This window comes from Montipora foliosa, chromosome 2 (assembly GCF_036669935.1).
Source record: "Montipora foliosa isolate CH-2021 chromosome 2, ASM3666993v2, whole genome shotgun sequence".
Lineage (NCBI taxonomy): Eukaryota > Metazoa > Cnidaria > Anthozoa > Scleractinia > Acroporidae > Montipora > Montipora foliosa.
The window spans coordinates 34196045-34221678 of NC_090870.1; the positions used below are offsets into that span (position 1 = coordinate 34196045).

At 39.4% G+C, this 25634-nt stretch overlaps 1 protein-coding gene and 2 non-coding genes across 6 annotated transcripts; 1 reads left to right on the top strand and 2 right to left on the bottom strand.

Annotated features, from left to right (window-relative positions):
- The first annotated feature begins 6215 nt into the window (after positions 1-6215).
- LOC137992923 (uncharacterized) lies at positions 6216-22962 on the top strand. Of its 4 annotated transcripts, XM_068838497.1 has the most exons (9): positions 6258-6606; positions 6816-6891; positions 8590-8726; positions 8839-9623; positions 12639-12695; positions 15164-15238; positions 15935-16033; positions 18034-18084; positions 19471-22962. In XM_068838497.1, exons 4-9 carry the CDS (start codon positions 8879-8881, stop codon positions 19821-19823), a joined length of 1380 nt encoding a protein of 459 aa, XP_068694598.1. In that variant the 5' UTR covers positions 6258-6606; positions 6816-6891; positions 8590-8726; positions 8839-8878; the 3' UTR covers positions 19824-22962. The 4 variants fall into 4 exon arrangements, with proteins under 4 accessions (XP_068694596.1, XP_068694598.1, XP_068694597.1 ...); XM_068838495.1 differs by lacking the exon at positions 8590-8726 and having other exon boundaries at positions 6216-6606; positions 8792-9623; XM_068838496.1 differs by lacking the exon at positions 8590-8726 and having other exon boundaries at positions 6803-6891; positions 8792-9623.
- A 1365-nt stretch (positions 22963-24327) lies between these two features.
- LOC137993966 (small nucleolar RNA SNORD24) lies at positions 24328-24404 on the bottom strand. The gene has a single exon (XR_011122079.1). It is a non-coding gene; the product is annotated as a small nucleolar RNA SNORD24 (small nucleolar RNA).
- A 1090-nt stretch (positions 24405-25494) lies between these two features.
- LOC137993968 (small nucleolar RNA snR60/Z15/Z230/Z193/J17) lies at positions 25495-25574 on the bottom strand. Its single transcript, XR_011122081.1, has one exon. It is a non-coding gene; the product is annotated as a small nucleolar RNA snR60/Z15/Z230/Z193/J17 (small nucleolar RNA).
- Between the last annotated feature and the right edge of the window lie 60 nt (positions 25575-25634).

Genomic DNA, 25634 nt, shown 5'->3' on the forward strand with positions numbered 1-25634 from the left:
AAATAGGCAGATAATTGATCATACACACTTCTTTCAAACACTTTGGCCACAACTGAGATCACAGAGATTGGGCGATAGTTGTTAAGGTCATGTCTGTCCCCTTGTTTGAAAAAAGGGGTAACTCGTGCACATTTCCAATCATCGGGAAATATACCTGGACCCAATTGATTAGTTAGAAATATCACAAATAGGCATGCAAATGAGATCTGCACATTCACGGATGAGCCTAGCAGATATCCTATATCAAGACCAGTTGACTTTGACTTGTTTAGTTAATTCAAAAGTGAAAAACCTTTGGTTAACACTGGTAGGACGGAGCTGAAAACATTGGTCTGTGCTGGTGATGTACCTCTGATAAACAACACCATCTGAAGAATCAATATTACGGCCAAGTTCTGGACCGATAGTAGCAAAATGATCAGTATTAAATTCGTGCGAAAGCTTAGTTGGATTGGTTATTGATACCCCATTTACTTTCAGAGATGTTACCGCTGTTTTCCCAGATTTACGGGAAGTAAGTTCATTGATAAGTACAAAGAAGGATTACGTTTTTGCAAACGTTGCCCGTGTAGCACTTATATTTGAAGAGACTTAACTGATAAGAGTGTTAAGGATTACGTTTTTAACGCTCGCATGGTCCATATGGGGCTAGAAAACTAGCACTTCACATTGCGCTCTAATCTGTTAAGTCAGTTCAAATATAAGTGCTACATGGCCAACGTTTGCAAAAACGTAATCCTTCCTTGTACTTGTTCATGTTCATTTGCGTGACTTTAACATCTTCAGTTCCCACAGCCTGCTCCCGTCCGACCTTGTAGCTCAGTCGGTAGAGCAGCGGTGATCTAACCCGAAGGTCGTGGGTTCAATTCCCACACTGCTCAGAGTTTTTCTCTGTCCTTTTGTGGGCCTATTGCCATCAGTAGTAACGCTCACATGGTTCATATGGGGTACAAACTTAGCACTTCACATTACACTCTAATCTGTTAAGTCAAGTCAAATATAAGTGCTACACCGCCAACGTTTGCAAAAACGTTATCCTTCATCAAAAATAGTAGTCTAGTCCTAGCCTCGTTTTCATACTTTCCATTCTCGTGACCATTGTTAAATTTCCCCCAAGTGTAAACATTGGTTTTGATGAAGCTGCCAAATATGGTGTGTCAACTACCATTTAATGGAAAGTTTATGGTGTTTATGTTTTAACCTCGTTTTCACGCTATTGGTCACACGATTGATATATTTATTCAAACTTCTCAATATCCATCGAGAGCATCGGCATTCAGAAAGAAGCCAAGTTTGATGTGGCAGTTGGTCTTTGTCGTGGAATGTAAAGGTACCATTCTAGCAGATCAAGTGACCATTATTTGATAGTCAGAATATCAAATTTCAGCTCAGATCATCAGTATCAATAAACCAGCCAAATTTGACCTGATAACCCCCATTTTTCACGGAAGTTACAAGGTAATTTATAAATCAGCCTCTTTTCTATACTGGCTTTGCCATAAAAATAATGCAAGCTTTGAGGATGTATATATTCTTTGTTTCACCAGAATTTTGTCATGCATGGTGTCATGCATGGTGTCAGGTATGGCCTCATTTCTTCAGGGAGTTAAATGATTTGCCGTTACAAGTTGTTGAAATTCAAATATAAGCCATAGGAAAACTAGGTATAAGGTTACAGATAAACGTGTATATAGAGATATACCAACAGTGAATTAGAAAACAGTGTTGTTATGGCATGTGAGGGCTCCTCAGCACAGTGACAAATGAGTCTACCCGTTCCCGTGAAAATCAATTGTTATGTCCCCGAAAAAAACATTACAGAAGCAGTCACGCGTGACATGGCTTCTTCTGATTGGTTAAAATTGGCGGCCTTTTGTTTGTTTTCTGCGCAAAATTTATCTAAAGACAAAATCCATTTGCGACTGTGCTGGGACCAGACCGTAAAGTGATAGATCAACACTCTTATCTAATTCACTCTTGCATATATGTATAGGGTTTCATACAATTAATATTGACCCTCATATCTATATAAACACATTTATCTGTAATCTTATACCTAGTTTTCTCGAGTCTTATACAGTCCGACCTCTATTAAGCGGCCACCCTCGGGACTTTACTGTATTTGAATTTCAAAAAATTATAACAGCAAATCGGTTAACTCCCTGTAGAAGGCAGGCCATGCCTGACGAAATATTGGTAGAACAAAAAATATATTATATTCTAAAAGCCCCTCAACCAGCCTTGCACTATTATTTTGTTTTTAGGCTACAAATAATTTGGACGTTTAAACGTGAGCAAGTTGCAAGCTTGGGACCCAAACTTTTCATGTTTTCTAGACCCCAAACAACACTTCTACACTGGTGCCGTGCTTCTAGCACAAACTTCCCACAGGAGTACATTTGCTCCCAGACTATAACCTATCTTGGCCATTTACTCTTAATTTTCCTAGAAATACAATACTTCATATAAATAATGCATTAATTAAACTGTTGCATTTGATGTCAATTTCACCATATTTAAAATGTTGTAATGTATACAATTCCCTCCTTCCTCATGAAAAATCCCTTTTTCTCTAATCTAGAGAACACTATATTTGGGGGCCTGCTTCACCTCAGGGGAGGGGAAGACAAAGGAAAGACTGAGATAATTTAATACAATGAATAGAATATTGAACGTGGTATTTTGATTTCTTTTGTTCGTTTAACATTTCAACATTGTGGCTGACACATGTATAAAACAGATTGTTATATACCTAGACTTTCACTCAACCAAACTAGCCCTGTGATTGGCTGATTCTTGGGCATGTGCCCCAGATCAAATTCAAATGTATCCCGACCGGGATATAATTCCGCAGTTGTTGCCCGCTCCAGATGTTTTGCTGCGATTGTTGACGGAAAAGTCTAAATATATAACAAAGAACTTAATGTCTGGTCCCTTAGGAAACTCAGTAGTTCGTTTTGTTTTCCCTCGAGTCCTAATTAATGTTTCCTTAGACTTTATCTCGGGAAACATCAACACTCTCGGGAAAACAAAACTAATTGTTTCGCTCGGGACCATACATTAAGTGTATACTGTACACCTACTTTAAATTTCACAAAGGTAAGAAAGCTTATGTGGATTACATATTGAGTAACGTAAGTAACATTAACATTAACTTCTTACTCAGGCTCTTCTACCTGCCGCTTAGTGGCTGAGGGAAGACTTAAGGTACAAGGTACGCATATACGCAAGTTCGTGCCCATTTTTTCAACGTAGTAGTATGGGGTGAAGTTTTTTCATGCCTGTTTTCTTGTAGTCGACTCTGCAAGGTTTTTTTGTCTCTTGTTAAATCGTTGTTTGATAGTCACTCTTTTCGGTTAATACTGATTTTATCCCTGTTCTTGGACACTTTATAAAACTGGCTCCAAGGATAGCCAAGCTACCCTATGAAGAGGTCCATTTCCGAGGGAGTGTCAACGTGATGTCCCCACGATTAATGACACATCCCCCTTTACCTTTTTCAAAATCGTTCGTTTACTTAATGCCGAGTATTTATCAATAATTCTAGCGAGAAGCAACAACTGAAACCTTCTCGAAACTTTCAAATATTAAATTTTATAGAAATTGAAACTTAACGAGAAGAATTGAATGATCAAGTTTCGAAGTGTACTAATTTTGGAGAGAATCGCTTTTTTGTCTTTTCGTAAAATAACTACATCTATAAAAGAATAAAACACTAAATCATGATAAAATGGCCACCCCTCCCCCTAGAATATGTTAAGTAAGGAAAGAAGTGGCTACGCGGCTACGCAGTGGTCATTACCACCCCTTAGGCCTAATCACTGAAACGAGCGCTTACGTTTAATCAGTAAACGAGTGCTGTATTCTTGACACGATCTCGGTAACAAGTGTAGTTAACCGAACCGTAAAAGGAAAGCTAAAATTTTAAACAAGTGCTTACGCCTTATCACTGAAACGAGTGCAATATTTATTGCACAATCTCGTTAAAAAGTGTAGTTAAATGAAACGTAAAATGAAAGCTAAAATCTTTAAAGAGTGCCTAGACATACAATTTACAATGTTAGCACGACCGGTTATCTACTTCAATTCAGTAGGAAATTGATTTCACTTTGTTGTTCCAGGCGAGCGCCTTCTCTTTCCCTCTCTCTCTCTCTCTCTTTGTCCGAAAGAGGGCGTTCTAGGGTTTCTGCGTAGCCACGTAGCCACCTTTACCCTGTACATGACTGCGTAGCCACGTAGCCACACTTTTCAAGATCACTTTTGGAGTGGCGGGGTATTCAGCAATTAAACCGCAAAGCCGGGTACTTGGCAGGGTATTCGAATTCATCAGTTAAGCTCAGTTAAATTTCTGCGTGAAGATCTCATCGCTTTCGAATAAAAAGAGAGAAAAAAGAAAAAAAACATTTTGCAATTGCGCAAAAATTTGCCGGAAACAGGCTTGTATTTCAGTTGCATGTGGCCACTGAAATAATAAAATCTTTTGCTGTTTTAAAACTTGGGCACTGGATTTTTTTATCATTTAACTAATCAAGCTTTAAAAGATCAAGCGATTTCAGGAAGCGAAGGTGATGGCTAAGTGTCTGTATTCTGCAAATGCAATTGAACTCCGTCATCCACGTGAAATATCAATCTTTCACATTCATTATTGGTTGTCCTGAAGCACCAGAGCTGAAGTTCATCGATGAGACCATCTTATCATCTAGGCCAGAAACTTCAATGGGTGGATTTCTGTTTTCCTGGGAAAAGTCAACAGAGCGTCGGGAACTCGCAGTTTTCGAACTGGTCGTATCTTGTGGTCGAATTTGCCAAATCTCCGGTCAGTGATTTCCTTGAAACTCGTTTCCCGGGCGCTTTGACAATGCCTTCGCTGATCTACCTGAACCAAGAGTCTCCGGAAGCCCGGCATTCACCCATGTGGGAGTGGACTTCGCAGGCCCTGTGTACGTAAAGAGCGCCAGCGGCACTACGAAGCAAATGTAGAAGGCGTACATCTGCTTATTCACCTGTGCAACTTCGAGAACGTTACACCTAGAACTGACACCAGACCTCTCCAGAGAAGCGTTCGTCAGGTGCCTGCATAGGTTCATAGCCAGACGCGGCAGTCCAGTCTCCATAACAACAGACAACGCTTAGACCTTCAAGCGAGCCAACAAGGAGCTGAAATTTTGTTGGATGTGCCAGCAGATCATTTTGATGGTTTAGATGTAAAGGAAATAGTGACAGAATTATTCGAAGAAGTAACGCGGAGTGAGTCCAGTAATGAAGTGGGAGAGACTAGCAAGAAGGTTGGAGTATCACGACGTGGTATTGAAATAGTGACACAGGGAGAGGTTGAGGAAAGGAGTAGCGAACGAATTCCACAAAATACACGAAAGTGGACGGCTTTGCAAACTAGAGTATGGGACGAATGGAAACGAAGAGCATATGAGATTAATAAAGGGCATATAAGGAACGAGAGCAGCTTTGTTCCACGTTTCAGGATATCACACCGAAGGAGATAGGAATGTATGCCTTCAGGAGATGTAGGCCACGTTAATTAAACAAAACAGTTAAAACTTACGAGAATTTATCGACTCATAAAGGAAGATAACATCCCCTACTTGATTATTTTCTTAGTTCACTCTCTGTATTATCTCAAATGAATTCCTACTTAAGAAATTTTTCGCCGGTAAAAAGGGACCCTTGACAATTTACCTCGACACTCCAAAAAAACAAACCCTCGACGCGACCCTCGAATGCTACCCTCAACTCTCGATCCTCGACAAAAAGGCAGACTCAGATCATTTGAAAATGACTGTGAAGGCGCAGTTTATGACTGGGTATCGACGATTTAAGAAAAGTTTTTTGGACTTGAACTAGGAGAGACTTTGAACCTTGAGTTGCCCATGTCTATATTCCACTATCAATTTGTGAACCGACAAAGAATTTGAAGAATTTGATTTTAACAAGGCTGTCAATGATCTTTGTATTAAATACTAAAACCATGCAGCTCATGCTAAATCTGTCGGTTATAGGCAATAATGCTTGGTGTATTTGTCTTTAAATTCTTACTTTTTGAAATAAAAGGGATGAATTTTTACGCATAGCAATTCCAAATCGAGAATGCGGTCAGGTGAAGAGCAAGTCATTGGTATGGATCGGTATGCGGAAATTATTAACTTCACACAAACATACCGGACAAAGGTCATAAATTTTGCTTTCGAAACCTCTGCTGCATTGCTGAAATATTTGTTTGCGGATTTTACCCAGAACAGCAAACAGACATTCGTAACCAAAGTTTATCGATGCCGGTTATCGAAACTACACCCGTCAGACTCGGGTTACGTTTTCAGCCATGTGATCATAACAGTGACGTCATGGTGGGCAAATAAGGATTACATCACTATTTGTTTGATGATTGATTCTCTGCATGGAAAATATTTTCATTTCGGCACAGGCAAGCGTGTGAAACGATCTCTAGCAAAAAGCGGTCACGTTTTGTGTCTCTAAAGGCGTCAATAAAGGTTTAATCGCTGAAGACGAAAGATTGATGTAGGTCTTGCCAAACGATCTTAAGTTTTGGCAAAAGTTCCTGGACTCGCGCGACCGAGAGAAAATTCTGCTGAGGTAAACATAAAATTATGTCAATTTCACGTGTTATTTTTTTTTTATCAGGAGCCATAATCGATTATGGCTCCTGTTTTTATCTATTTTGGTTTTAAATCACTTTAGCTTTGATCCTTATAAAAGTTTAAAATAATATATACTGATCTACTAAGGCCTGTGAGAGAACGATAAAAACGACACATTTTGCGACCTTTAGGTCTTGTTTGCAGGATTGAATTGATATCCTGATTCTTGTCTGTGGATTTGTTCGTTATTTTCCTGAAGATGAAGCCATCCATTTGGCAGGTAATTTACTTCTTAAGGGTGATTTTAATATAGTACGTATACATTACGTCAAAATGTAAAGGTTTACACTTCATAATAAGCTCCATAATACACGGACGGTAGGCGAGCTGGCGCATCCAACCATTATGTCCCGACTCGTCATATAAATGTCTTTTCGATTTTCTACTCTCCTCAAAAATCAGTGTTTGATCTGATTTGAGTTAAACACATTTGGTTTCTATGCGGAGTGTCCTAAATTAGTGCCCTAGCGCTGGAAGACTAACACTTACATAAAGTTTATTATTAAGGCCGGTTTAATACACGGTACGATTTGGCGACCGGTTTTGTCGGGGCGATAAATCGTACCGTGTAAATTGTGTAAAACGTGTGATTTTTCCTCAAATATCTTCCCGTTGTCCTTTTAGTATTCGCCATTTTGAAAGCTTTAATTTTTGAAGTATTTATGTCTATTACCCACTCGCCCACCCATAGTTAATTGCTACTATTTTCGTCCATCCTTGAAGCGTGACGAATTCTGAAATTTTGAAATTGACAACGTTTGAATTGACCTTGACATTGCACAATGTTTTGTTTTGGCTTCGCACGGATTCACAAATTAGTTGCGCGTACTTTTAGTTAAAAGGTATGTTTTGTGCACCGTCAAGGCCAAAAATACATACAAAATCCTGAAACAAAAACACTTGTCGTGTCTCCATGCATTTACATTACAGTAACTATGGCCTACCCTTTGACTAACATGGCGGTTTCTCTCGGCACTGCCGCAGATATTTTGAATCGGACCGATTGCCATTTCCATGAATCGGTCGTCCATCGGCTGTCAAAAGACACGCAAGATTTGCGCTCCGACGACGTCGGGCCGACAAATCGTACCGTGTAAACCGGCCTTTAAGTTCATTAATGCCATTTGAAGTTCGTCGCTTTCAGTTATTTAAACCCCAAAATTGTCATATCTGAGACTTCTCCATCCTTACTTCAAATTCTCGTCTGATGGTCGTCTTCTTTCTACTTAGCTAGTGCGTATGTAACGCTTGTAAAATAGGTAACCTGATTGTACAGTGAGCTATAGTTGAGAGAAATCATAAAGCTTTAAAATTGTGAAAAAGGTCTAATTTTGGGAGATGTCTCATATACCGGGAACTGAAATCATTAATCATTTTAAAAGCTTGTCAATTTTTCTTATAGTTGTAAAAAATGAAAGGGAAAATTGTGATCACTTCATAACAGTAATGGTCCAACTAATGTGTTATGAAAATAATGTCTATATATTTTCCAAATCATTAATATTTTTGTTTTACCGGTAATTGCAAGTCTTCATTGCTGATTAATGTCCACCTTCAATCAAATGTTAATTAAGCTGAAGCACATCATAAATAACAATAGAGGTGTTTACAAGAAACTATCTGTTTTACATGAACATTTTTCATGAAAAGGACCCCCATCAAGTCAGAAAGGTATCACATTGATCAGATACTTTTAAACATCCATTTAAAGAGCCATTTGAAGCAAATATACAATGGCCAAATAACCAATTTATTGGCTGTCATGCCTGTAATGCTTTAATGATAATGATAATGATAATGTATGCACTCATTGCAGCTAAACATTGAGCCTCCATGAAGTCGACTTTATTATTTCTCCTTCCTCCTCATTCCTGCCATGTTTATATTGATTTTAAAAACTCTTGTCATTATTACCCAGGTGGCTCTAACAGGCAGCCTGTGCATCAAAATCCCAGTAACTAATTCAACCCTGACATGCATGGTGATGTAAAGAAAAATACTATGTACAACGCATAGTGTTCTATCACTGGAAACAAAGAAGATAACATCTTCACAGTAAGACAGCAGATGCAACGTATTTGCTTTAAGTAACAACAAAACTTGTAATGTTTGTGTTCTAGGTGGGAATAATGGTGACCCAAATCATGTTTTCTGGAATGCATTTCAGTACTGCAGCCTCAAAAGAGTGTGGAGCATTACAATATGAAATGTATGACCCAAAAAACCCAAAGAGGACAGTCAAGTGTGAAGATTGCCCAGATTGTCCTCCAGGCTGGGGCGTCCCTAAGCAATGTGGGAGCAGAATTCCAAATGGAACATCAATAAAATGCAAGCGATGTGAAATCAACAAGACGTTTTCCAAAACGAATGATTCATCAATGTGCAATCTTTGCAATGAGTGCCATAAGAAGATTGTGCTTCAACAATGCACCCTAACTCAAGACCGCAAGTGTGGGGGATGCCCTAAAAAACACTTCTTGGAGCCGCACCTTGATGATTGTAGGGAATGCTTCTTTTGCTGTCCCAACATCCCAGAAAATCCACGAATGGAACAATGTGAAGCTCTTGGCATACCAAGAGACGAATGGTGTGAAGCTACGAAAGAAAACAGATTATGCAAACAAAATTTATCGTACCTTAATGACACAAATATTACTGGTATTATCAGGCCTACAACCAAATCTACAACAAGGACAGAATGGAAGTCAAATAACACTCACTCTGGCTCTAAAGTCACACCGGGTTTCAATTATAGTGCTAACTCTAGAAGTTACACAACAGCTAATTATGCTAACGAAACTGGAAATAATAATTCCTCGAAACTTGCAATCATTACCACATCCATATGTGCAGTGGCACTTTTGATTGTTGGCGTCATTATCTACAAAAAGTGTAGTCAAAGACATTCAGGTCCTAAACACAAGAATCAGGAATATGACAAGGTGGAGCAAGGTATGTTTATTGTCTTCCTATTACAGCACCAAAAAATGGCTCATTCTTTTTATACATTACTAAAATCATTTTTCTTTATGGTTTCAATAAAAAAGTCATCATTGTGTAATAAGAACTTCACATGGGGGGCAAAGCAGTGTAACCATTTCAGACCCAAGGGATTCCCCATTGAAGCATAAAATCGTCTAGCATTAGGCAGAGTAAGTAATAAGTCTCAGTGGCCTTGCAAATGTGAAAGGGCGATTACGGAGAAAAGTTTCATTTCACTCATGATCAAACAATTAAGAGATGTTTATTATTATTCATCATGGACACCATTACCAATATTTTATTGTTGTCAAAAAGTTGACACATATAGTACATAGAATTTGTCACAACTTCTATCGAACCAAATTATCAATAGCAATGATTACAAAAATGAAACATAGAGAAAAACAATAATTTACAATGTATCCTCATTAAATATTTTAACGTGTGCCATCATACCAACCAGGCAACCAGACTTTGCAAAGTAATTGTATGCAAATTGCAAAATGTGTGGCTGATAAAAACCAGAGGACTCTATTTAAATATTCAAAACTAAATAGAAACAAAATGTCCCAAAGAATGGTCCCATGGGATAAATGACAATTTCCTTGTTTGTTGTTTCCAAAATATAATGCCATTGAAATAACAGAAGCAAATTTTAAAATACAACAAAGAACACAAAGTGTAGGAAATCAGTGAAAGCTGGTGGTAACCAATCCAAGCAATAACCCCAGCCACAAGAGGCATAACTTTAGTGACAAATACATCATATGACCACAGGCTGACAACCCTAAGGATACGAGAGCACATGACACCACATAATTTGAGACAGTTGAACCAGACGATTCAACTGATGGAGGAAAATGTTTCATAAAAACTTCAAATTGCAGCATTTCTTCACAAAAATCTATGTTATGGACAGCCAGGTAAATAAATTTTTCTGTGTTGTCCTGAGTGATTTGATGGGTTTTTGGGACGCTTTGATTTCCCCTTCAGATCTGACGTGTCATCACATACAATAGACAAGGCTTGCAACTTCCACAACCGCTCACGGCCAAGGGCCTCCAGAATTTAGTGGAATCTCTCCCACATCCAAAGATCGCTCGCCTCCCATTACTTTTTACAAATTTACAAAATCGAGCAGAATTTTGAAGTTGCAGAGCCGTGCAATAAATGCGATGATTTTTGGCACAATGCTAGCAAAATTATTGACTTCTCATGTGCCCGAAGCTGGGAGGCACGGAACCTTTAGAAGTGGGAGAAATTCGGCTAAATTCTGGACGCACTCAGCCAAGAGTGGTTGTGGAAGCTGCACGCCTTGTCTATTTTTATTGTATATGACAACGCATCAGATCTGATGGGGAAATCAAAGCGTCCCAAAAATCCATCAAATCAACGTTTGTAAAGAAATGTCGCCATCTCAAGTTTTTATGTACAGTTTCCTTGATCAGTTGAATCAGCCATTATAACTGTCGCAAATAACATGACATCATGCACTCTCCCATCCGCAGGGTTGTCTTTTGTGATATGACTAAAAAATTGTCACCATTATTTTGGTTTGCTTAATCGCATCCCACAAAATAGCAATAAGTAAGGAATTACGAAGTATGCAATAACCATATAACAAGTCTAAACTTCACCAAGAAACTAAATAATAAAAAAATAAAATAAAATCTAATAATTAAGAACAACTCAAAAAATGGATCAATTACACACAACCAACAATAACTTGCTTGAATCACAGAAAAAATAGAAACTAAAACTAAATTTAAACTTGTCAACCATTGTTTAAATATTGAAACCAGCAGTACAGTTCATTCTTAAAATTTATGCTTGTACCAGTAAAATAGATTGACTGTGCTCTTTCTCTCTGTTAATTTAAAGAGGAAATAACATGCCATTTTAGTCAGTTTTCATATTATAAATTAGCTCGCAAGCTGGTTTTTTTTGGAACATAATTAAAAATACCATTTATGCCTGAAAAAATCCTCAGCCTGTTTAGCACTTCACAAGTCACAAATTTGCAAACTTACTGCTGCCTATGTGCGTTCGTGTATATTTTAGAACTCACACTTGTTCTTGGATCGGATTGATTTTAACGAATTGCTTCTGTGAAATGCTGTTGTATAATTATGTAGTAATTTTGCAAGCATGAATACCATGTACTTGCACAACAATGCCAACAAGAAATAAGTACTGCAGTTGATAAATAATTATGATGTTACTAAAACCAGTAATAATATTAATCTTGAAACAAATCTTAGGCAAACCAAGGTTGTGATGCTCCTTTTTGTGCCTTTTATCCATAGTTTAGGTGCTTGAACTTTCAAAGGTTTAACAAAAATTTAAAACCATTATACAAAGTAAAACACTTTTTGAAATACATTTCATTACAAAAATTAGCGATATTACACAAGGCCTCGAAGTAATCTTGACTTCATTTTCAAGTGATAAAAGTAATGGTTGTTTATTTATCACCTGAAAATGAAGTCAAGATGACTTCCTAACGTCCTGTAAAATCGCTGATTTTTGTAATCAAAGTCATTTTACACCTTCATAAAGAACTTAGATGTTTTAAATTCAGGTTAAACAGGTTCTTATATTTTGGGATAGTTATAAATTTGGCAATTCAGGCTAAATAAGTATTATAATTTTCTTCAACGGGAATTTTACAATTGTCAACCAAAAATCAACCACAAGCCTTGCTGTCCCTTTTACAGCAATGCCATTGCTTACTGGTATCACTTGTACATGCTTCACAGCACTCATCCTAAAATTATTTTTAAATTAACTTTAAAACCCAGTATAACAATTTTTCATTACAAGTGCAGAGAGATGGCCAGCACCCTCACTGAATTGAGGCAGTCCGGCTCGGTTTTACCGTTGCCTCAATCTCTTGATTCCTTTAAACAAGGCCCAGTTTTTCTTTGGCAGGGTAAACAGGGTAAAACCGCCAGGTTTTATTACAACTTACTGGTTTTCTTTCAGGTGATCATGAAAATGTAGAGATGGATGAACTACGAAGAATGGCACATAACAGCAGAGGTGAGTTCTCACTTTCTCCTCTTTGCCTTCTTCATTTTATTCCTACCATTTGCTTCTATTGTACTCATATTCTGAGGTGGATGCTCCCTAAATGAGGTCTGCCAACCGAACAGATTTTCTTAAATACTCCATAATTAACACATGCATGGTATACGTCACATTACATACGAATCTCGTCAAGAGACTCAAAACACCGTTTTCGCGTGTACTTAATTTACCTATAAATAAACCCAGCTATCAGCGTCACCTAGCCCAAATCACTATCCAGACGTTCAGAGGTTTACTCGAAATCGAAAGATTTCTTTTAGACAACATGAAGTCCACGGCCACATGACCATAATTGGGACATTCCATTTTTTATCCGCACCCCCCCTATGGAAGGCATTTTTTTAAATGTCAAGAAGGACCCTGTCGGAATCTGGATTTTCGGCTCCACTTTAGGGGGTCGGAATCGGGAGTCTTTGTTCTATACAAAAACGGGCCTGTCGGAATCAAGCTTCCGAGTAAAAGGAGCCTGTCGGAATCTAACTTCAGAGGTGAAAGGGACCTGTCGGAATCTGATTTCAGAGCAAAAGGGACCTGTCGGAAAAATGCCTTCCATAGGGGGGGTGCGGATAAAAAATGGAATGTCCCATTTGCGTTGACATGTTTTTGAATTTCCGATTTCGATTCCTTTGTCACGTCCTCAATACTGTCCACTGCAGGTAACGCGTGTTAATTATCGTCCAAGTACGCACAAGGAAACGTAGACTTTTCAAAGTCCACCATTTTCCTGTTCGGGTGTGAAGCAAATTGTCGCCATCTTTGTCTGCAATGGATGGAGCACGATCTGGGGGGAGAGAGAGAAATCTCCCGCGGGGTTAGGGGACGGGAAGAAGAGACATGGTGTAAATACCTCTTACCAACCGAGTTCGAGGTCCGTACTGTATTAAAGTTACGGACCGAGTTTTTTCCCGTTGATTTATGGCACGCGCGCTTCGCGCTTGGGCCATAAATCAACGGGAAAAAACGAGGATCCGTAACTTACAGTACGGACCGAGAAAACGAGGTTAGTAAGATATTTATTATATCTCTGAGGTTAACTGGCGCGCGGGCAAGGAAACTAGTCAAAGTGAAGCGGAAGGTTCAACTGCCACGAAGAATGCCGTGCCAAAATCCCAAAAACTAAATCTTCTTGGCTGTTAAGTTTGAAATAGTTGCTTGCAAGACTCAAACAGTTTTTAGTACAAGTTTATGCAACAGAAATGACATGAAAAACTCGCTAGATGATGTTTTGTCGAAACTCCAGCATTTCTTTGCAAACGTTATGGGTCCGTACCGCTTTTTTCACGGGTCCGGACCCAAATTTTTCTGTCGTGTAAACGGCCTTGAAGTCTCATTTACACTACAGAAAAAACTGGGTCCGGACCCCTTAAAAAGTAGGTGCGGACCATATATGTTTCCGTGTAAACTATCCGTTCCAAGTTTTTTGAAATGGCTCCGGACCCGCCTTTTTTCGGTTTTGGGAGCATAGCCGCCTATGGCCCCAAAACCGAAAAAAACCGAGTCTGGATCACTTTTTGCGAGTCAAGTGCGCTGTGTAAACGTATCTCCACTCCAACTCAAATGAAAATCTGGTCCGGACTCCGAAAATCGTCAGTGTAAACAGAGAGCCAGAAACGAGATCTTAAGGCCAGTTTTATGATGAGCAAAACCAAATTGTTGGCTGTGTAAACGGCATAAAAAATTATATTGGTGCGAACCACTTTTTAATCGCTCCGGACCCAGTTTTTTCTGTAGTGTAAATCGGCCTTGAGTGTCCTGTTTTAAAATTTTCCCGGGGGACATGGCCCCAGACCCCCCTAGGTAGCTCGCGCCTTATGGCGCCAAAAATGTCACGTCTGGTGCTTTCAGAAATATGTCTGCTACTTTACAAAACTGTCCAAAACCCTGTCTCTGCACTAATGTGAATGTGACCTTTTGGCCTCACACTTTAGCATCAATTTAATTCTAGTTTCAACCAATAGGCTTGTCGGTGGTAGAAGTGAGTGATTCTGCTTTTAAAGCTTTGTCCTGGCCCGCGGGATCTTTTTGTTCTTGAGCGCCTGTTAGGTTGTGCCATGTATCAGTGACATAATTGGCTTTCTAAAGGTCTTGTTTTCCTTGCCTCTTTTCTGCGTTTCTTAGCAGATCGTTATTTTTTTTTCCGCTCGTTCTTCTGACTTCTGCATCGTGTTTGGTTTGTGGTCATGAGGTAGGTTGGGGTGTCTCAAATTTTTGATGTACTAAAAGGGGTTACATGCAGCAAGCATGGGTCCTGAAAATTTTTTAGATAGTAGATAATTTCTCATCAGCCCCCCCCCCCCCCCCCCCCCACCCTAACAAGGTTTTGTAAACGCTCCCTAAACTAGTTGTGTAACTTCAATGCTTCCTTTCTGCTTTCCAACCATTCGTCTCAAAACTCGTAATATGTTGCCGTCTTTCCGTAGGTTGTAACGATGATGACAGCGCGTCGGCATCATCACCGAACAATAGCACCGATGTCTCCACCGCGTCGTCTCTTGGTAAGACAAGTTGAATCCTTAATGTTTGCGGCCTAAGGAAAAAAAATTATCTAACGAAATTCCGTTTGACAAAATACCTTCTAAAAGCATAAATGTAAGGATGTTGGCGGAACAAGCCAAGGCCCCGGTTGTGTGAAGGGTATCATTTTCCTCCGGAAGGTTTTCTTTCTTCCGGGTGCATGCGCCAGGATTTTTACTGAGCTTCTCGTCAAAACCCCACTCATATCTATGTAACGGTAACCGATGAAATCTGTTAACTGTTTCGAATTCATTTGATTGGGTACGAGTGCCTGTAAAGTATAATTTTTTTTTTCATGATCTATAACGAAGTTTGTTGTGACGTCATCCATTGTTATTAATATATCAACCAGAACCTAATTGGCTGTTGAAACAATGACTTCTTTTATTTCGTGTATGGCAAATTTGAAATGTGACGTCAATGTTTGTAAACAAGAAATATCGCTATAGAAACTGTCCACGTAAACAGAAACGAAGCGCCATTGGATAGAATGGCGAACAACAGTGATATGCAAAGCGCGCGTCTAAGTAAACATTTTTGGCTCCTTATGAGAAGTTAAATAATTTCCTTGTTTTTCCTCCAGTCATGTCTGAAAATCAAACTGGATGATAGGCTGGTAGTTGGTAATTGTTTTAGCGGTAGAATTCTGACGCTTTTGGCTTTTTCTTGATTGACAGAAAGTGTTCACGTGAACAGAAACAAAGCTTCGTTGGATAATAATGCTACCAACAATAGCATGGAATGCCAAGGTCAAAAGGCTGATACTGTTGTTATAGGTTGGTCTTCACGAAGTGTCAGAAAAGTAAAAACTATTAACCTTGTTATCCTTTTATTCCCCGTCGTGGTTGCGACGCTTAATTTAAGGGATCTTTGAACAAAACTTTGAGTATAGAGGGTCCTTAATTGCACTCACCACCTTCAAGTTTCTCGTCACTCCTGTGATATTAAAGAGATTTAGCATCACGAATACGTCAAAGGGCAAAAGCCAAGCTGAAATTTGCGTTTTGCCAAAAATCAAAGAAACCTTTTTGATTAGAGCTGATTTCTTGCCTGTTACCTACAGACATCGAGCAAGTTCTCAAAAAAGAGAGACAAGGTGGAAAAAGAGAATCTTCGTGCTCTCATGACAAGGAGCATCCAGTCGTCTTGAGTTTGCCGGTTAACGAAAACGCAATGCTAAATCTAAATCCATTTTCACGAAAAAATCTAAACGAACTGGTTATAAAGGATTCGTTTAAACGGCTAACCCCAATGGGCAGTCACGGGATGGGAGGAGGAAATGTTTTCAAGATCGGCGAGTGAGTCACGTTGTCTGTGTAGCTGGGGGTATTGTTGGCGCGAGAGGTAAATTAACGAGCGGCGAAGCCTCGCGAAGAATGGGGAGGGGCGCTGCGAAGTACTTCCAAAACGTTCTCGCCTATGAATTCGCGATCATCCTGAATTGTTAATTTGCTTTGAATTCACTATTATCGTGAATTTTAGACATTGTGTCCCAGGACTTCTGGTGGCAGAGAAAATAAGGCATTAAAACGTCATATCCGTGGAGTTTCAACTCTGCAGGAACTGCTTCGGAACCGCTTCTTTCCGCTTTACCACTGAAGCCTCAAGACACCGCCTTCCTCAAAAAAACATTTAAGTCTACCATAGAATATCGCTGCTGAAAAGTAATTAGGCCTAAGGTAGATAAATAATTTAGGCCTAAGCTTCGATTTTAAAATGTTTAGCTTTGTCGTGAAGTTTGGAAACCGACGTTTTGTAGTGTTTAATGTTGATTGTTGGCTAGTGATAACACAGCATTATCAAATAGTGTTTAAAATATTGTCCCTGAGCAGCTAGCGGTGTGGTGGTCGAGTGGTTAGGTGACGGTTTAATCAACATTCCAAGGTTCGAGTCCTATGTTCATACGCTTTGGTTATCTTTTCGAACAAGTATGACTATTTCCCATAATCCATATCAAGCCTTCAGTCTTAATAGTGAATTCGAAGCAAATTAGAGCGGTTGTCAATTGAGTGTCGAAAGTAATAGCCCATTTCCGAGTTGCTGCATGCCTCAGTTTCAAAGTGAGTCCTGGTGGACAACCATTCAAATGGAAATGAGTTGCGTATTCTTATGCAAATCAAACTCATTTCCCTTACGATAGTTGAGCACCAAGTCTCACTTCGAAACCGAGACTAACAGCAACTCGGAAATGGCCCATTAGCGAATTGCTTTGGTTTTGCATTACTTCACTCAGTGATAGTCTCAGTGATTGGTTCAACGTCCTCGCGCCTCTTTTTCAACCAATCAGAAGTTAAACCAGAACCAATCGTGGCTCGCGCGTGCACATTTTCCCGCGCTTTGTGTCGGCTACGTGCAACTACTTCGAGTTTTGATTGGTTTACTGGACTGTCTCCGTCCTTTTTGATTGGCCAAAGTAATTACTTTGGTTTTGGTTTTACGACACTCGATTGAAACTCGCTCTAACAATTCAGGATAATCGCGAATTCAAGGGCTAGAACCGGTTGAATACTTCACAGCATCCTTCCCCATTTCCCGCGCCAGCAATAACGCCAGCTACGCAGGCTATGAGTCCCGGGGCTCTAAAACATTCGTATTTCTTTCGCGGCTACGCCCCGACTGACTTCCCCTGGGTCTCCGAGAATGGTTACACCCAAGGACTAATAGATATCTTGCAGTACAACAATTTGTAACCTGGTGGGTTACAAATGTAATTTAAAAACGCAGCCACCTTATGCAAAAAGGAAGGAAATTTGACTTGCTATTTCTTATTTCACAGCTAACCCTGCTCAACAGAACGTCGACTTCGACATCGAACGCATTCCTGAAGGTAAGCCTCGACGCCCAGAAAAGTGCTACAATGAGAGATTTAGCTTGCGTTTATTTGAAACGGCAAAGGGCAAACGAAAGGCTACTGCTAGTGTCAAAAGCATTAAAATTCTCATATTTGAATTTCTCTTTTTTTTTTTTTTTTGAGAAGTAATTTAATATCTGTCTCTAACAGGCGAGGATTCATCAGGGCCACACAGGGCCAGCACATGCAAATTAGTTTAAGCTTTTGTAGAACAAGACACGCAACAATAGGAGTTTTTTTATTCAGTGATACGGAATGTGTAAACCTGTATTCTATAGTTTAGCTCAGGCAAGAAATTAGCCAAAATCAAATAGAGTTTATCTTTCACGTTTTCCGATTGTCCGAAAACGCGATGGCAATTACGGTGACAATGATGGTGATAATATAGCAGTGACAATAGCAATAGCAATGAAAGTGGAAATAACAGTGACAAGCACTACCGTGTCAGGGGCGATAGCAATCCGTGATTTTAATGATAGTAGCAAAGACCCTAAATTATACTGTCCCTGGCGTGGAAGGGACAATCGCAATGACAATGACAAGGACAAAGACGATAGCTGGAGAATGACAATGGCAATTAATGGCAATAACAAAGACAGCGACAGTGACAATGACTGCAAAAGTAACTGATGATGATGATGCAATTTGTACCCTGAAAGTATGACTGAAGCCTATTATTCCTTAAAATTAAGCACCAAGGTCAAGCTAGAGCGAGTTTCAATCGAGTGTGTAAAACCGAAACCAAAGTAATTACTTTGGCCAATCAAAAAGGACGGAGACAATCCAGTAAACCAATTGCAATCAAAACTCGAAATAATTACACGTAGCCGACACAAAGTGCGGGAAAATGTGCACGCACGAGCCACGATTGGTTTTGGTTTCACTTCTGATTGGTTGCAAAAGTGGCGCGAGAACTTTGAACCAATCACCGCGTGAAGTAATGCAAAACCAAAGCAAATTCGCTAATTACTTTCGATACTCAATTGAAACCCGCTCTAAGACCAAGTCTAATTACAGCCCACCTCTTCTGCCATATGAAATTACAGCTGCCGATGTTTATATAGTTTTAAAGCATTAGGAAGTATTGTAAAAACCGTAGTAGCCAGAGGAACGAAAAATCTACCTGTTTTATCCGTTCATTTTCCTCAATTTAAAAAGATTCGAAAACTTGATAGCAGTTTTAATAGCAGCGTTTTCAATTTTTCGAGTAGCTTGCGAGAGTGTTACGTTCACCTTGAATTTCCATGCCAAGTTTTTATGTGAAATGTTGGTCTTCGCAAACTGTATTATCAATGCACGGTCATATTAAACCAGTCAACAAGTTTACCCGTAGGTTCTAGTTTTCTTTTGTTCCTTTTTAAGATTATGTTATTTCTGACATGGAGAAGTTGACGAGGGAAACTGAAGCAGGGCACATAGATGTCATGAAATTCCACGTCCAAACGAAGCTAGATCCTCCAGAAACCCCGCAAAGAAAGACGTGGCACAGTGTGGGCCTGGCTTTGCAGGTCAATCCTGAGGTTTTGGAGACGATATTGAGTTCACCAATACCAACAAACTCGGCTCTTGAGTACTTCAAAACTCAAGGTGACCGCGAGCCGAAAATGAGATTGTTCGTCCGGGCGCTAATTGGGTGTGACAGGAAAGATCTGGCAGTTATCATTTGCAACTGGCCATATGATGTTCTATCAAACACCCATCGTCAGGCACACTAAATGCGTGGGTTGTGGTACTGATGCCACTGAAAATTCCCCGATGCATACCGACCTCGACATGGAAATGCATCTCAGAGAGTCCAGAAAAAAACTCATCGAGAGGCATGGTGTCCTTGGAAGGAAATAAAGCCTATTAAATGTATGCGCTTCCATGCATGTGGCCATGGTATTCGGCAAGAAAGCATCCAGTCAGTGAAGAAATCGTTACCATGCAGGCCGCGTTATACATCGCTCTACTTACTGAGCTATCAAGCCACAGTCTTTCGTAAGGAATTTTTTTTTTCTTTTTTGGAAGAAAAGGAACAGCTTTATACACAATTTTTCCCATGTTTTGTCTGGAATGACCGGTTCATCACTGAACCATTCTCTTTATGATACAACAAATTTGTTCTTCAGTACAATACCGTACTCGTACATCATCAAAGCTCGAGTCACACGTTAACCGTTACCATTCATAAGCTGGGTTAGTACACAACACGATTATGTTCGGGTTGTGACCAGAATGGATACTCCAAAAGAAGTTGAGACACTTGATTTTGTGTATATACAGTACTAAACGAGCTTACTAAAGCAGATGTAAGCGTTACAAAACGTCTTTGTAACGTTCGGCTTTCGAGAGAAGAAATCCGAGACTCCAATCCTGTCAACATAATTAAGGGTGGTTTTCGGAGCGACGTAGCCGCGCCCACGAACGCGTTTTTAACAGGCAGTGAAATCTAAGGCCTACTGGTCACATCAATGAACGCAAACCTTGCACGGCGGGGACGGCGGGGCAATCCAGTGCGTTACCGCGGCCAAAATTACCGCAGGCTCAAGCTACAATGTCAAAAGGGGAAAAACGACTGAGAAACCACAGAAACGGCAAAGAATCGTGTTAAAATGACTGGTTAAACATCATCTTTCTTCGGCTAGAAAGAGTTTCAAAAACCGAGAGAAAACGAAAACCTCAGGCCGGAAATATTCGCCGAAAACGGGAGGGTTGGAATCTCTGAGAAATAAGCTTAAGACATACCTTAGCAGAGGCGATAGTGGAATAGCAGTTCTTTGGTTACACATTAGTATCGTCGTAATTCTTTCCTTGATAAAGACAAAAAAAGGTAAATTCTCAAGTTGGGGGTGCATGTAAGGCACGTTGATGCCTCAAGTCTTTAAGTTTTGTAAGTAACAACGCATCGAAAACATTGTTTTTGGGCTTTTATTTCCACTTATTATGAAGTGCGCTTTTATTGGATACTTTTGGGGCGGGATTTTTTGTTTTTTTTCACGGCGATAGAACCGGGACAATAAAGAATGGTCTACACCCGCAAAAAATCATGGATGCATCCACTACTATTCTGAGTAGGAAATTTTAAGATATGTGCCTCTTAAATGCTACTTCCTTCATGTCTAGATCAGTCATTGGGAAATAAGAGTTTTTGTATCAGGCAGTGAAAGCTAAGGCCTACTGGTCAGTTGAACCTGGTTATTTCGAAGTTAGTTCGAAATCACCGGTTCGGCATAAAATACTGCAAGTTCATCTTGATGCTGGTAGCCCTTTTATGTATTATCTAAAAATTTCACAATAGTTTCATTATCTCAATTAGATCAAAGATTGTAACTTTATCTGTAAAGTGTAGAGGAATTTTATACCTACAGTCTTTCACGCCAGTGATCTTTGTTCGAGAACACTTCACTTGTGGTTTACTGATGGCAGATTGTGCAAATTGAATTGAGCGTAATGGACAAAGGCAATAATTGTCACACTGTGCTCTGATAGCGTCCGAAGTTAGTCAACCACCTTTTTAATTAAACTTCGAAATAAAGGTCACCAATCAAGCCCATAGGACAAACTAGTTAATAAGCAGGTATTCCAAATTCCAATCAAGCATAGTAAAACGTCTCGAAAGACAAAGGAAAACAAAAAGCTATTTAAGGTGGTTCCTTAGTAATAGAAGTTGTCGTAAGATTTTCTTTAAACTTAATTATTATCTCGATTGTTCCCTACATTATGGTGACTCGAAATGTGCAATTAAAAAAATAGGTCACCAAGCTCGTTTGCGAGATATAACTTGCTCAAGTTACTCATTTAATCATTGCGACTTCATCTATGAAGGACAAGTTTGTTCCATCGGTTCAGGATACGTTTTGCAGGAATAGGAAGCACAGCTTTGACGTAGTTCTTGAAATAACAAAACAGGTGAATTGTATTGTTTAAAAGGAATAATTTAATGTTTGTTTTATGGCACAGGCACACGTCTTGGAAAGGCACTGACTACAAATATTCCGCGGGTGCGTGATCTCGAGGAGACAATTTTGTGTCCACGAGTGATGGCTACGAATCCTTTTTTTCCTGTAACTTTTTTTTCTGACGTAAATTTTTTAACAATTTTTTGCAGTACAAAGAGGATGAGTCAGAGAATAAAATTATGCGAAAAAAAAGATGGGTCACCAACCCCGTTTAGGAGAAAACAGAAAGGAAACCAAGCTCGACTCCTCGACAACACGTCTCCCCGATATCGCGGTTTCACTTTCACCGTCGGACTAAAAAGTCATTTAGCATCATCAAGGCTATCTATCACTCGACTTTTTGTTTTGCGAGAGTCTAAAAAGTTTCTTGTTTTGCTCTTTAGTGCTGTGCTCTGAAAACGGCCATTCTTCTTTCTAGCGAGCTTTCCCGCACGAAAGGTCGCCATTTTGAAATGCTATTGACCACGTTCGATATAGCAGTACTCACACATGGCTACGAGTCTTCATGGTTAAATTTAAACATTGTTTTGTTTAGAAATATCCGTTGAAACTTGAGACAAGGAAAACAGAACTGAGCCGTCAAATTTGACCATAAAGCCTCTTAGCCATGCCTGAATACGAACGTGGCCTACGCTCTGTTATGCGCAGAACAGGATGCGCAGTGCAATACTAGGGAATCACCTTAATCAGTTCAATCAGTCTTAAGTGTTTACACAAGAATCACGGTCCCCTACGAGTCATGTAAAATAGCCTCAAATCAGGAGCCCATTACCCGGAGCTTCCATAGGTATTGTACCCTTTCAACCCTGTCCCGTGCCTTTCTATTTTTAAAACTAGGGGTTCCACGGTGTTAGAGATGGTTGGAAAAATGAAGTAAATAAATGTCGTAGAAATAAGCAAGTTTGAAGTGGAATTCTCTTGTATTTTTTATTTCGGCCTTGTTTTTTATATTGACACATGCGTTTTTAAAACTTCGCATTTGCTTATTTTTGAAGGCATTAGTTTCTACTTTCTAACAGACGCAAACACACAAGAGTTTAACTTGAATTTTTTTCACTCATCGTAGATTTCTACTACTTGCAATAAATTCTGATGAAATGATAAACTGCTATCAAAACGTGATAAAACGTTCGCTACCATGATGAATACTTCCCGAAATACTTAAATTTACACCTGACATGACAAGCTACTGAGTAACGTACCCTTTTTAGTGAAAGGCGTCCCTTCGAAGGTTTCTCTTTACATCAATGATTTTCGAATATATAACACTCCCTTCAAACGCTTCCTTTCGCATCAACGAATGCACTCAAACAAGAGATTATGAGCAATCACAGATTCAAGTCTGTCAAACAGAAATTCACCAATCGCAGACTTTGTACGCAGTGGGGCCTGGGAACTGCTAACAAACAGATAACCCGAAGTCGAGATATCAGGGCAGAAATATGATTACAAAAATCAGATTGCACTCTGTCCATGCATTTAAGCAGTTAATGTGTCTGAATAAGTGGAAAGCCAACCACCCACCCCTCTTAATTAAACCAGAAAGAAGCCAGAACTGGAACGACAGACAGAGGAATAGCTATCAGCAGCCTCTTGTTTCCTCTTATTCATGCACAGACTTGCACCTCCTGTCAACTGAGAATAAGGTCAACTAAAAAAAAAAAATTAAGACTGTTATTAACTCAAGGTTAAAAAAACATTCCCTTTAAATTACAGCGCGAGGAATCACTTGTCAAGTCTTTATACTCAAGGGATTATAATAGAGAAAAGTAATGGCATAAGCTATGAAAGTGACTTGAAACCTGTCAAAGCTAATCCATGTTGCAATCTACTTTGCAATCTACTTTGCATGCATTTTTACAAAGAGTTAATGCAATGTAAATCAGTTTGTGACGTAAAAACAGGAATAGACCCACTCCCCTTCTAACTCGGTCGTGAACAAAAGATGCTTGGATTTTCGCAACTTTCGAAGCCTCTAAAATGGCAGGATTTGTTAGAAAAAGGAAAAAAAGCCACGATGCCTTTCGAACAGGTGCAAAGATTCATTTTAGCGAAAAAAATATTTTGGGGTTATGGGCACTTTAAGTCTGGGTTTGACACAACTTTTCTCCTCCCTGCTCGGTTTCCATGGTGTCCATGTGTCAGGTAACAACTTTTTACTGGACATGATAATATAATCTGCTGCTCCTCCCAATAAAAATACTTTCATTGGCAACAAACACAGCTTTCTCTTTCAGACTCATGAAGTACTGTATCCACAATGTAATGTCTACGGTGTGGCCTCAGAAAAATTGGTGATATTTCTCATCATTAGGCTCAAGAGTAGCAAATATAATATAAGCAGCATCATTGGCCACATTGTACAACTGAATGTGCATGGTTGGCGATGGAAAAACAAAACGTTCAATTGGCTTAAACAGCTGCAACTTTGTTACTGGTGGGTGGTTTAAAGCATTCACTATATTACCTTTGTATTTATCTTGTCACTACCTCCTTACACTGTATCATCTCCACCTAAAAAAAAATTACCGGTATGTCATTTAAACAAACTGTTCATATGCACTGGACCTTAGCATTGGTTTGGTAATCACCAAAATTTTAACAAGTGGGCAAGGGAACTGTTCAAATTTAGGAGTGCATCAGGCAAACCCAGCTTTTTCTAATCAAGTCATACAGTGACTTTATTATGTCCCTATTCTGGGGGTCATCATTTGCACTTATCCTACTGTACCAATACTTTAGTCACGACAAGAACAAGGGCATGAGGAATAAGGTTTGTTAACACCAAACAAATACTGATTAATAATAATAATAACTAAAAGAGAGAGAGGACGTAAAACCAAACAAATGCTGATTAATAATAAAAAAATAAAATAAGGTATTAAAAAAACTCATTTTCAAATCTAAAAAGGTGAAATCTGAGTAATGGGCCCTTTGCAGGATAGTGATCACATGGTACAAAACCGCCATAATGGAATCCAAATTGCCCACTGGGACATCTAAAAAAATGAAAATTTGGATTAACTTGCTTTGTTTTAGATGCCACAGTGTGCAATTTGCGTTCCAGTGTGGCAGTTTTTGTACCATGTGATCACTATCCTGCAAAGGGCCCATTAGGCCAGTTTAAACAGAATTCTAGAATCCTTATGTCAAATAAACTGCCTGATTAAAAGAGCGAAAAAGAGAGAGAGAGAGAGGAGGTGTGTGGGGTGGAGAGGGTGGGGTTGCTGGATGGAAAGGAGGGGGGGGGGGGAGGGTTGATGGGGGCAGAGCAAAACAAAAAACTGATTGATTTGTCAGAAAGATAAGAGAAAAGTTGGTGAACCTTTTTCTTCTTTGCTTGTCATCACCATTTTATGTTGTAACAACTTCATCTGAAAGAATAGCAAATTAACAAGTAAACCAAATGACATTCCTTAAAGACTTTGACCACGCAAAGTGAAGCAAGTGGTATCAGATAGGAGCGAAAGAAATGCGTCATCACACTCTCAATCAGATGAACTATGCAATCATCACAAACCACAGCAAGCAGAAGTGTGTGTACATGTATGGTTCATTTTAAGATTTATAACATACATGAAGACA

Bases quoted from the DNA above. Each gene is read 5' to 3' on its own strand.
- LOC137992923 (XM_068838495.1), top strand. From the start codon at position 6,871: ATGAAGCCATCCATTTGGCAG. The intron at 15,239-15,934 runs GTAAGACAAGTT...CTTGATTGACAG, and splicing joins CTCCACCGCGTCGTCTCTTG to AAAGTGTTCACGTGAACAGA. The intron at 18,085-19,470 runs GTAAGCCTCGAC...TTCCTTTTTAAG, and splicing joins CATCGAACGCATTCCTGAAG to ATTATGTTATTTCTGACATG.